The 12,823-nt window shown below is 54.2% G+C and overlaps 1 protein-coding gene across 8 annotated transcripts in view; it reads left to right on the forward strand.

The window, feature by feature from the left end:
• The first annotated feature begins 3,918 nt into the window (after positions 1-3,918).
• The window catches only part of TLE2 (TLE family member 2, transcriptional corepressor), a 34,361-nt gene continuing 25,456 nt past the window's right edge, over positions 3,919-12,823 (forward strand). For 3 of the 8 annotated variants that reach the window (XM_073323752.1, XM_073323753.1, XM_073323757.1), the window contains exons 1-7: positions 3,939-4,162; positions 5,050-5,411; positions 5,618-5,715; positions 6,423-6,486; positions 8,378-8,422; positions 12,368-12,430; positions 12,729-12,803. In XM_073323752.1, the coding sequence (XP_073179853.1) occupies positions 5,388-5,411; positions 5,618-5,715; positions 6,423-6,486; positions 8,378-8,422; positions 12,368-12,430; positions 12,729-12,803 (369 nt within the window). In that variant the 5' untranslated portion in view covers positions 3,939-4,162; positions 5,050-5,387. Of the gene's footprint in view, positions 4,163-5,028; positions 5,412-5,617; positions 5,716-6,002; positions 6,126-6,422; positions 6,487-8,377; positions 8,423-12,367; positions 12,431-12,728; positions 12,804-12,823 lie in introns of those variants that run through there. The other 5 variants (XM_073323750.1, XM_073323751.1, XM_073323754.1 and 2 more) reach the window with 5 other exon arrangements.

The following is a 12,823-nucleotide window of genomic DNA, read 5'->3' on the forward strand; positions in this document are numbered from 1 at the left end:
TTTCTGGGACCTCTGCTGTCTGTGGCTAACAACTTCCCTTCACGGTACAGCCATGCACCTACAGTAGGGCGCGGTTGTGCCCTGGCCAGAGCGATGGATTGGGTGCCACAACAGGTCTCTTCCAGCTCTAATGTTAAGGCACTCTCATTAGGAGAGGAATTGTCTAGTGGGCAGAGGCACGGGCTGGGAGCCAAGATGCCTGGGTTCTAGTCTAGTGGTTAGAGCATGGGGATTCTTGGGTTCTGTTCTGCGCTCTGCCCCTCGCTCACTGCTGTGCCTCTTAGGAAAATCTCTTTGCCTCGGTTTCCCCTCATGTGACACAGCGAGAGTAATCCTTCCCTGCCTCCCAGGGGTGCTGCAACGCTTAGCTGATTTGAGTGCTCCTGTGCCGAAGGGTTTTAAGGAACAGCGAAGTTTTGTTATTCCAGGAGCTGAGACTGGGGAGGGGAGGGAGGGGCAGCCCCATGCATTTCAGGATCATCCCTGCTCCTGAGCCCTGAACAGAGGTTTAATTGGACGGCAATCCCCAAGAAATCAGCGGTCGGTTAGCAGAGGCAATAAAAGTTTTGTTGCATATTAGCCTGATGCCAAGCCAAGTTTGGTTAATACCCTGAAATCCTGGGAATTTATGGTGGTCAGGAGCGGTTGGTGGGGTGGTATTGATGCTACGGCCCATGCACTCGCTGGCTTACAGTAGCCACTTTCCTAATTGCAGCTTTTATGTTTACAGCGAAACATGCAGAATGGGTGAAATCATCCCTTGGAATCTTTTTGGCAAAAATCCTAGCACTCCGGGGTTTGTTTTTCTGGTTTTGTCTAGGTCCCTCCCCCCCAAGTCTCTCTCCTCGGGGGAAAAAAAAAGGCCTGCTGAAATCCAGTGAATAACCACACATAGCATCTTCCATCTGTCAATCTCTCAGGGGGGCTATAGCATTATCCTTTTTTCACAGCTGGGGAAACTGAGACACGGGGACTCACCAAAGGGGATATAGCAAATTGGTGGCACAGCCCAGAATAGGACACAGGAGTCCTGGTTCCTGAACTTATGATCTATCCACTGGTTCTTTCTGGCTTGATGGGTGAGATGAATCAGTCCCTGTGACTCGGTGGTTCTCAGTCTTTTCCGTGCTGGGATCCCCTTTCTCTCTTGACTGGGACTCAGGTGACCTGGGTTCTATGCCCAACTCTGCCACTGACCTGCTGGGTGACCTTGGGCAAGTCACTTTCCTGCTCTCTGCCTCAGTTTCCCCATTTGCAAAATGGGGATAATGATGCTCACCCCCTTTTGTAAAGCATGTTGAGACTTCCCGATGAAAAGCATGGTATAAAAGCTAGCTACATTATCTAATCCAGGTTTTAGCAATATGGGAAGGGCAAGGTAGTGATCACCCCCTGGCACCTGGTCATAACTGCCAGCATGGGAACCCCAGCTGCGTGTCCTTCCATCTTTGGTCTCTCTGATGAGGCTGACAACAAGGGGGCTAACAAGGGCTGACAGTGGTGGTGGGCTTTTCCCCACTAGAAATTGGTCTGAGAACCAACAACTTATTATATGTAAGCAAACCATCCAGCAGCCTGGACAACCATGGTCCACCACTACAGACAGCCACACAAAAGCAGCCACTTCTGGGGTGGTGCGTGGCCGCTGGCCCACAGCACGCCACACAATACTGGGAGGAAAGTATCAGAGGGGGTCGCCATGTTAGTCTGTATCTACAAAAACAACGAGGAGTCCGGTGGCACCTTGAAGACTAACAGATTTATTTGGGCATAAGTTTTGTGGGTAAAAAACCCACTTCTTCAGATGCCTCTGCCTTCAGATGCATCTGAAGAAGTGGGTTTTTTACCCACGAAAGCTTATGCCCAAATAAATCTGTTAGTGTTTAAGGTGCCACCGGACTCTTTATTGTTTTTACTGGGAGGAAAGGACATTTGCTTTTTGGGCTGGGGGGCTGTTCGGATGATCCCAACAACGTGAGGATCTTAAACATCCCTGCAGATGGGACAAGACCTCAGCTTGTAAAGTGGGCTGCAGAGCGGAACTCGGGGCTGTGTTGACCCAGCTGCGGGTTGGAATTTTTAGGGTTCCAAGGGCCTGGATGCTCAGATCACTCCCCAGAAAGGGGGCTCTGTCTTTGGGGAAGTTTGAGGGGAAGAGACAAAGGTCCGCTGGGTTTTTATTCTGCTTGTTTTCACTTTCACAGGTGGGAGAGCCTAGCTCTGTTTCCTTCTCAGGCTGCTGCAGGCTAAGCCTAGTGGAGAGGGAGCTGGGATATATGTGTGTGTGTCTGCAGAGGCCCTGTGGTGATGGAAGGTGCTGTGCTTAATGTTAAAGGGATGTGCTCCTCTCTGGAAAGCCTGATTCATGGCCAGCAGGAAAGCCTTGCTCAGTTAGATCAATGTGCTGTAATTATACCATCCAGCCACTTCGGGTGGGGATGCTGAGGAGGGAGCAGGGCCCACGTTACTTTGACTGACAGGCAGAGGGTAGAGTCGCAGGAGCTTGTGGGCAATGTAGTTTGCAGCAGCCTGGGGCTTTGGGGTTGCTGGAGCAAGCCTGGGGTTGGAAGATCAGGGGGTTAATGTGTTTGCCAAGAGGGGGCGGGGGCAGAGCAGCTGGCTCGGGCAGAGAGCAAAGACAGCCCCTGGCCCCAAAGAATTGCCAGGCGGGGGCCAGGTAGGGAGGAGAAGGACCCTGGCAATAAATCATAACCCCTAGCTCTTATCAGCTGCAGATCTCCCATCGCTTTCCAAAGGGGCTCAGGCTCCTTCTCCCCCTTTTACAACTGGGGAAACTGAGGTGTGACCCAGCAGCTCTCAGTCTGTCGCCAAAAGGACACAGGCCCTATGGGCCTAGTTTGGAGGACAATGCGGGGGTTGTCCTGCCCCCCGCCCTGAAATGCAAGCCTAGGGCAAGTGTGGAATTTGCTCCTTCACCCATGGCCCCATTGGCTTGACTGGAGCACGCCAGCCCCCAGGCCGTGCAACCTGCGACCTCCAACAAAAACTAACTCTGGGAGCTGCCCCAGCTGCAGCTGCGCCTTGGCAAGGCAGGCGCCGGAGGGGGTGGGGCAGAGAGGACTACAAATCCCAGCCTGCCCCGGGGCGGTTCCCTCCCCCACCCCCCAGCTCCCTCCTGTTTATCCTCCCGCATCCCTCGCTCCTGATTAGCCTCCGAAGCCTTTGACATCAGAGACCCATGTGGGAACGGGCGGGGCCGATTGGCTGGCGCTCGCAGCCAATGGAAGCAGGCCCCCAGTAGCCGAGGCTGCAAAGCTGGTTAAGGTGGACCCAGGGGCTGGTTTTCTCACCAGCATGAAGGCTTGGGTGTAATAATAATAATTAATAATTAATAATGATCCTGCGGGGAGGGGGGGGGCCCTTTTGGAGGATTCTGCTTCGGGAAGGAGGAGGCATCCATGGCCTGGCTTTTCGGGCTCCTGGAACGCCACGCTGCCTCCCTGCCTCATAATCCGCCGTTGTCATTTAGGGGGACTCTCTCCTGTTGGGGTCACACACGTACACCCACAGATGTGTGGAGAAATTGCTTCTCACCGCTGTGCCAGCAGGAGGCGCTGGAGGGGATGCTGGCTGAATGGCCGTTCACAGCTGGCCCAGGCTCAGTCCCTGCCAGCAGGAGGCCCGGTAGGGAAGGGTGCAGGAGAGGTGGGTGTGGGGAGCTTCCAAGTCCCCCTTGGGTCAGGTGTAGCTTCCCTCAGTAAGAACCGTGCCACCAAACCCTCCAGGGAGCCAGGCCAGTCTGCTCCCAGCAGGAGGCGCTGGAAGGAGCGGTGCAGATGGCACAGCTGTGGGGCGGCTAACAGCCTGTGCCGTCCTACCACGAAAACCAGCTCCGAATTTTTTCCCTTTCTCTCCAAGGAAACCCGGCCCAGGGAACGCCCCCCCCGGCTGCAGCCTGGCTTGGATCACTGGGTCAGACGGAGGCTCTAAAACCCTGAGTATATTTTACGATTATATATTTATGATGCCTTTATGGCTGTGCAAACAGCACGTGCTATTTCCAGCGCCCAGTGTCAAGCCATGGACTAGCGAGATGCTGCTGCATAACGCCGGCAGGCAGCTCTGCTGACCAAAGGGCCAGGAAGAATGAAACCAGGCTGATGGAGGCAGCGCAGGCTTCCAGAGGGCAAAGCTTATTAAGGTTGGCTTCGTTTAGGTCGGGGCGGGGGCTTATACCCAGGCCCCTTCAGATCTGGGCCCGCCTGTCTGAGACACTGGCAGTGGGGCAGCATGGATCTCTGTGGGAGTGGAAGATCCCAGAGGCCAGTGGGGTGGGGGCCCTGTATGGAGGAGAGGTATGGGGGCAGAGGAGGGGGAAGAGACTGTTGGGGCAAAGAGGAGGGACAAGGGGGGTGGGCTAGGAGAGGTGGGTGTGTCTGGGGCGTGAGGGAGGGACAGTCAGTGAGTGGGGGGCTGCACAGGAGTGGGGGGAGATTTGGGGGTGGGGGTCCCATCATTCTGGTTGAGGCAGCCCAGCCCCACACCTAAAGGGGGCCCACGCAGGGATATAGCAGAGCCAGTGACACGAAAGGCCAACGAGGAGGCCACCCCCACCTGAATCCGGGGCCCTGTCCTCAAAGGCCAAGCGAGCAGGAGACTGAGCGGGCCAGTCGGCTAGCAACCCGTCCTCCCCCAGCCCAGCAGGATGTGGGGGAGCCGCTAGGGAAGTGGGAGCAGCTGCTTCCCTCCGTTCAGTTTGCCTTCCCACCACGGTGGGCGTGTGGTGGGGGGAATCTCTCTCCCAGGCCTTGCCACCCTCTGACACCTCTTGTGGGTGGGAAGCGTCTCTGGCATGGCTCCCAGAGCCAGCGGGCAAAGCCCCCGGTGCTATCTCCTATGGAGAAAGGACCACCTTAAGGATCCAGTTCGACAGAGTCCCCTGCTCTCCCTTTGCTTTGCCAGGAGGCAGTTTTCATTCTAGCCAGGGACCGCTATTGAAATCCGGCCAGATTTTCTACTGACCTTCTGTTCCTGCCTTTTTTTTTTTTTTTTTTTTGGTGCTTTAAGACAGATTATATTTCCCCCCAGGCCCCGTGTCCGATGGGGGGACCGAGGCGACCCGGCCAAGCACGACCCGCTGGGGAGGAATTCTCTCTCCCCTTTCGCCCGATGGAAATGTTCTTCGCCCCGGCTGAGCCATACCCACAACAATAAATAATTGTATTTAAAAAAAAAAAAAAAAGCCCATCGGAGGAAGATTCCAATATCCGTCCGTCCGTCCCTCCCGGAGACAGGATTCCTTCGCCCTCTTGTTCTCCTGGTTACCAGCGGCTGTTGGAGAAGTTAAAGAAGAAGCCAGGGTGGGGAGGTTAAAGAGGGTGTTCTCCCTCCTCCGTTGGGCATCAAGTTTGGGCAAGTCCCCCAGGATGTACCCACAAGGACGGCACCCTGTAAGTACCATCCTGGGCTCCGGGTGTGCCGGACGGGCTGGGAGTGAGGAGACGGGTTGAATTTTGGAATGGGGGGCGGGGGGCGGTCCCTGGGCCATGAGCTAAGGGAGAGGAGAGGACTGGGGTTGGAAGGTGGGTCAGGGTAGTGCGTTGGCGATGGGGTGGGCTGGGCTGGCCACAGCGTTGTTGTTACTGATCCACTCTAGACTCCACTTCAGTCTGGGCAGCCCTTCAAGTTCTCGATTTTGGAAATCTGTGACCGGATTAAGGAAGAATTCCAGTTCCTGCAGGCTCAGTATCACAGGTGAGGGGCAGGGCGTTTGGGGAGGGGCAGGCAGGTGTGGGGGAGGGGGTCAGGGGGAAGGGACAGTCCTGGGGTCGGGTGAGTGACGCAGATAGACAAGCGTCTAGGATCACAGGGAAAAGAGGGATGGGGTTGAGAGAGTGGTGCCTAGGATCCCAGGTACCGGGAGCAGGAGTTCGAGGCTGGGCTGGGCACACATAAATCAGAGGGGGAGTTCCGAGGGGTCTTCACGTCACAGATCAGGGAGAGGGAGCTGCGGGGTGGGTGGGACACAGGCCGTTCAGGGGATACAAGGAGCCGGAGGGATGTCAGGAGACAGCTGAGCTGTGCTCAGGGTCACAGGCAAAGTGGGAGGAGGCAGGTTTATTTTCTCAATCCAGAGCAAGGCCTCGCTGGACTCGGTGTTACAGGTGCGTAGCACAGGGGGACAGCGATGGGAGAGGAGCTCAGGGGAGTGGGGCTGGGCAGGTGGGGGGCCAGATTTATACCTTTCCAAGCCAGGCTCCAAGACACTGACTACCTGGTGGAACCCTGCTAGGGCCATGCGTGGCATGGAGCGTTGGCACCCGACTCCTGCTGCAGGGGTGGTCCCTTCCCCTGTAGCGGGGATGGGTGGGACGTGTGCAGGGTGGCTCCTGCAGCCAGCTCCCCTGGGGGTGGAGGTGGATCCGAGCAGGGTTGCAAATGAAAACGCTTTCCCCTTGCAGCCTGAAGCTGGAATGTGAGAAGCTGGCGAGCGAGAAGACTGAGATGCAGAGACATTATGTCATGGTAAGAGACCCTCCACCTGCCCCTGTGAACCAGCAGGGGCCTCTTGACCCCCCACCCCCATACACACACACACACACACCAGGGGCCCCGTAATCATCCTACTGGGGCAGGTCAACAAGCCATTCAGCCTGAGAGCTGGCCTCCAAGGACTGCCACTCCTAGCTGGATGATGTTGCTCTGAACTGCCTATGGGTGCTTTCCCGGGGCGGGGAGAAGGGCACTGGTTCGGAAGGAGTTAACATCTATTCCTAGCAACGGTTGGTTCCTGCCGCGCCGTCTGCTGCCACTGCCATGATGCTGTTAGATGTTGGGAACGATGCCATTTTTGCATTTGGCTTCTTAACTATTAATGTCCAGCCCTTCCAGGTGGAGAGGGGGTGGCTGGAAGCAAAAACCCAGCCTAAACCGAACCCGAGGGCCGTTTCATAAAACCCCTTCCAGAGAGGATGGACTCTGACCAGGGCCTCTTGAAATGGCCATTGTGGGGTTAATCAGAATTGCTACTTACCACTGCCCATAATTCCAGCAAATTATAGGCTTCCGGCTGGATTCATCTCCAAGCAAATCAGCCTGGTGGGGTTAGGGCTGAGGTTGGAAACGGGATAGGGACACAGGAATTGCCATGGTGAATTAAACCCAGGGTCTGATTTTAGCCCAATATCTTGTCTCTGACATTATCGGCTGCTTCAGAGGAAGGTGCAAGAAACCCCTCAGTAGGCAGTTATGGGACAAGCTGCCTCCAGGGAAAACTTCTTCCTAACCCCAATAGCTAGGGGTTGTGCATGCCCTGAAGCATGAGGGTTTATTTCTCTTCCAGAACACTCATTGATTCTTTAATCTTTACTGTTGTCGCTCTGGCTGTCCTTGTTCATACAAATGTCTGATCCCTGTCCAAATCCTGCCAAGTTCTCAGCCTCAGTGACTTCTTGTGGCAAGGAGTTTCGCAGGCTAAACGGAGCTTTGTCTGGAGGAAAAAAATCATTTCCTGTGATCAGTTTTGAATTTTCCACCTTTCTGTTTCATTGACTGCTCCTTCATCCTGGTATTATGACAACAGGGCAAATCAAAGATCCTGAGCGACCTTCTTTAAACCCTAATATACCTTCTCCAGGTCACCATCCTGAACTTGTGCTAAGTTGTGACTGAAAAATCATTTCCATTCGTCTGTTTCTGGTGATACGAGTTTGGTGGGTCTCAGTCCAGTCCCTGGTGGACAAGTGCCCCTCCCACCATCACAAAAGCCCATTGTTGCCATTGGAGCCCATTGCCAGGGGACGTATTATCCAATGGTTAGAGCTGGAGCCAGAGAAGTCAGCCCCTTAATCTTTGGGTGGGCTAGAGACTCAGAGTCCAGCGCTCAGTGGTGATCAGCTGTGGCAGGCCCATCAGAGTTGGCCTGGATTAGATTGGGCTCTGGAGACTGAACTACCCTCCAGGGACAATGCTGAGGAAGCTTGCCCTGCTACTGTCCAGGTGACTACACACAGGCCATCAATTTCCAGGGCTGGTGAATCATCTCCCTGTCCTTGTTTTCGTCCTCCTTGCTTAGCTGAATCTTGGTCCTGTGGCCCCGCCCTCATCCGAGGGGCCAGGCCTTCTGTGGGCTCTTCCCACCTTCCCAGAGCTGAAAGAGGCCAGCACCTATCACCATGCGCTAAAGCCGGATAGAACTAGAGCTCCCTGATCTGTCCCTCAGTTCATAAATCTGGGCCTGACCCTGGGAAAAGCAAAACCCATCTCTGTAATTGACTACTGATGGAGTTACACCAGGGCCAGTTTGGCAGGGGGGAGCCATGTGGAGTAGCTACCAAGACCTGCTGGTAACTGCTTCGTTATCTGGTGGTGAATGGGGAGTCCTCTTCTAACCAGCTGTGTTCTGATTTGCTTTCAGTACTATGAAATGTCCTATGGGCTGAACATTGAAATGCACAAGCAGGTGAGTAAGGTGGGCTCTTGATTAGCTGCGGGGAATCGGGGGAAGGATATAGGAGGAACCCCCCACTGTGGGTGCTCAGCGTCTCTGGAAACTGTTTCCCACCCCAACCCTGGTTATCTCCGATGCAGACCATTCTGTGTCTTCGTCTGGGGCTGGATCTGAACGCGGAGCTTCCGGCTTAAACCCAGGGCTGGGAGAATTTGCTTAATCCCATGGGAATGCAGCCTGGTGATTGGAAATTGAGGTTCACTTGGGGGCTGGACCTCCGGTCTGCTCAGGGACTTGAATTCAATAGGCAGCCAGGTGACGAGACCAGTGCAAGGCATTCCCAAGGCCCTGTTAGCCAGCCAGCCACATACCTGATTCAGCGTGTAAGCTCATGCCAGAGCATGGACTCACTCACTGGTGGCCTGTATGTAAACTTGGAAGAGTTCCATTTGTATTGGTAAATGTCGGTAAACGTCAATTTCACCGCGCACACACAAACCAGGGGAAATTTTTCCATCAGTGATCATCTAAATTTATAGATGGGCAAAGCAAGAACAATTCTGCCGGAGAAAACTTTTGATTTAAGGCTATTTCCTATGTGGATTTTGACATGTGATGTTGACAGTTTGTGTTTTAACTGTTCTAAAGCTTTAACTTTCTGGATCTCAACATCTACTGTCATTAAATAATTATTGTCTGATGCTCCCTCCCCCTCCCAAATTGCCTGCAACTGTGAAAATTTAAATTGATAAAAACTGGGGGGGGGATGCTTAAAACCCCTACTTCTGTGAAAATTTAAATGGATAACAATTGAAAAATGCACATGGCAAAACCTCTGGGTGGTGTTATGATTTATGTTTAGTACAGTAGCACCTCGGGACCAATGGAGGACGGAGCCGTGTTGGGCCAGGTGCTGTACAAACCCAGTGTAAGATACTGTCCTTACCCTGAAGTGCTTGCAATCTAAAGAGATAAGACAGACCCAGGGGAAGGGATCGAAGACCTAAGCAGAATGATCGATGTGATGGCTGCAAATAGCATGGTAGAGCCATGATTTTTCTTTCGTTTAATCATGTTTGGGTGGGTTTAGTTAGGAGGGGATCAGCTAAAATGGAAGGACAAGGGGAAGAGGGAGGCTGAGAAGGAGAAAGGTGTGAGGGGCAGGTGTGGAACCAGGCTTAAGCATAGGCTGTACGCTGGTGGTTATCTGTGGTTAGGTAAAGAATCTAGAGATTGGCTGGTAGGTCGGTGCTTGCTGCCTTTGGGTCTCAGCCAGTCTGAGGGGGGGGCTCAGGGTCAGATTTGTTAAGGTGCTTCGGCATCTAAAGACGCAGCGCCATTGATTTCAAGGCGTTTCTGAAAATCCCACTAGGTGCCTGTTTTCATTTGTAGGCACCAAAAGACCTTTAAAAATCTGGCCGGTGGTCCCCCCATTAGCACCCGCTGCGCTCTTAGGCGGATGGTTTATCTGGCACCTCTGTTACAGAGAAAGCTGCGGGTGAACAGCAGGGAGCTGGCGGAGCTGGAGAGAAGGCCCACAGGAACAGAAAATCAAATGGATCTTTTTTCTTTTTTTTTCTTTCCTTCCCAAAGACGCTGGAGTGTTTTTCACCATCCCAGTCTCCTTTTGTTCCAGCTGTAATTTGCTTTCCTCTTCAGATTTATCAATCTAGTCATCGCAGGGCTCTCTGCCAGGGAAATTAGTTTGGAACGGTGCCTGACAAAGTGGCAAGTCGACTGCCATATTTCTCCAGCTGGCTCAGCCCTCCAAGTTTGCTCCTTTTGTTAGCAGGGTGGTGCGTGAGAGTCACTTTCATTCTCAGCTTCCTAATTTACTCCAAACTCCGATGGGATCCCGAAATTCAGCAGGAGCCCCGGGAGCTGAACGAGAACATACCATATTTGTTTGTTGAACAAGGCAATGAAGATACAGTGTTGTGGAAAGGAGTGTTGCCAAGTGGTTAGAACAAAGGAGCCTGGGAACAAGGACTCCTGGGTTCTAATCCCAATTCTGGGAATGCATGTGGGAGTGGGTCTCCGGACTCCTGGGTTCTACTCCCAGCTCTGAATGTGTGTGTGGTCTAGTGTTAAGAGCAGAAGACTGGGTCTGCGGACTCCTGGTTCTAGTCTTTAGCTCAGGTGGAAGTACGCTCGAGTGGTTAGGGTAGGGAGCGGGAGTCAGGACTAGAGCTGCAGGTGAGGGTTAGAGCTGCTTTAATTTCTATTGGACTGAATTTAATCCCGTTGGTTTCTGGTTGCTGCCTCTCAGACGCTCTGTCACGGGTGGGTGTCAGGAGGGAAGGCTGGGCGGTGTTACCTGTGCTGTGTGCCCCCCCGGGCTGTGACTGGGAATTGCCAGGGCTGTGTTACTTAGGGGGCCTGGCAGATTTCCTTTGTTCTTTGCTGGGCTTTTTATTAGCGCTCTCAATCTCTCTGCACCTCTCTCGGGGAGTCCTAGAAATCTGAGATGGAAAAATATAGCAGACCAGCTCATCTGCGTCCCCAGGCGAGTGCCAAGGTGGATTTGCTGTGTGAGGCATGTGGTTTAAATGTTATCAAGCTCTGAAGCTTTTACTGCTTCCCTTGGGAAACTGTTCTCTTGCAGGAGGCAGCGTATCCAAGTGGGTAGGACACAAGGCTGGGAGATGGGAGACCTGGGTTCTACCCCTTTCCCTGCTACTGACTCCCTTTGAGACTGTGGGCAAGTAACTGCCCCTCACGGTGCCTCAGTTTCCCCCTCTGTAAAATTGAGATGACTGTGGTGTCCTCTCTTTGTAAAGTGCTCTGAGATCAGTACATGGAAAAGCCAGCTGAGGGGCTAAATGTGATCATGCATCTAAATAAATATCAGGGCACAAATTATGTCGAGGCAGCCCACCAGCTCAGGCAGTTTAGAAAGACCCCACGGGTGGGGATGACGGATCAAGCCCCATGCAGGGAGTGGGGCCGATTTTTATATCCATAGCTACAGCCCTGTAAGGAAGAGCCCCAGATCCCCCAAGCAGCCTGCCAGAAAGGGCTCAGGGAGGGAATTAGTGTCGGGTGGATGAACTGCTTTTGCCTTATTTTGAACCCACTCGAACTCACTGTGGGTTGGAAAGTTTGACTCCAGCTTGAATGCTGTTGGTATCAGGTTCCACTTGGCAGGGAAGGGAGAGAAACATCCTTCAGAGGAGCCAGTCCTCTCTAGGGCGGTCCCTCTGCTCCAGCCATGGGCCAGCTAAGTTTCGGGGCTCCTCTGTGCCCGGCGCTGTCACAGCCTGTCCTTTGGCTATGAAGAGTTTTTCTGTTGACTCGGCCATGAAAGAAAAGACAGGTGTTAGGTGAGCGGGAAGAGCCTTGTGGCTAAGGTGCTGGCCCGGGGCTCAGGAGATCAGGGTTAAATCCTGTCTTGTAAGATACTTAGTCTCTCTCTGTCTGTTTTCCCATCTGTGCACCGGGGAGCGTAATGGTCTCCTCCTCAGAGGGGTGTCATGAACTCCGTGTGTCTGGGCGGTGATGCTAGGGGGCAGACGAGAGACCCCCCCTAGGAAGAGTTCTGAATGAATACCGACTCCTTTCGCAAACCCCAGAAAACAGGGGCTGGCCAAGCACCCAGCCCTTGTACCGATGGACCAAAGGCACAGGCTGCAGGCGGGGTCTGTGCCCGGCAGGACTGGGGGAGCCCGTGAAATCCAGTGAGGTGGGGCAGTGCACGTAATACCCCGGGGACATGCCCTGCAAGGACCCCACCAGGACTCTGGAGTAGTGATCCCTAAAGAATCCATCCTGGTCTTTCCACCGAGCCCCGCTGCAGGCTGGGACGGGAGTTTGGGAGTTTAGCCCACGCTATCAATGCAGCTCCTAGCCCTGTGCCTTCCTATGGAGCTTGGGCGGAGGGGGCTTGATTTAAAGAGCCCCCATTCTTCTAAGCAGTACCGGCGTCTGGCATGACTGAGCTGCCTTTCCCCCTTTCAGGCTGAGATCGTGAAGAGGCTGAGTGCCATCTGTGCCCAGATCATACCGTTCCTGACGCAGGAGGTAAGAGGGAGCCCCGGGCTGCTTGGGGGGTGGGTCGAGTGGTGGAGCCGTGGAGGAGGAAGACACTAGGTTGCACTAGGAGGCGCGAGGGGAGGAGGGACCCGAGCTTGCACTGGGATGAATAGTTGTGCTGTGTAAGAGCGAGATCCCAGGAGGGTGAGCGCCTCTTGGGGTGTTGCCCCTGGGAGGTGGGCAGCACTGCGCGGCACCCAGCCCGCCTCGTCCCCCGTTGTCTTTTCCATGGGGCGTGATACCCTGCCCAGCCAGGCTCCTGACCCGCCGTGCCTTCCTTTCCCAGCACCAGCAGCAGGTGCTGCAAGCCGTGGAGCGGGCCAAGCAGGTGACCATGGGGGAACTGAACAGCATCATCGGGGTGAGTAGCCCCGCGATGGG

This window comes from Lepidochelys kempii, chromosome 25 (genome assembly GCF_965140265.1).
Source record: "Lepidochelys kempii isolate rLepKem1 chromosome 25, rLepKem1.hap2, whole genome shotgun sequence".
In the NCBI taxonomy this organism is placed as follows: Eukaryota; Metazoa; Chordata; order Testudines; family Cheloniidae; genus Lepidochelys; species Lepidochelys kempii.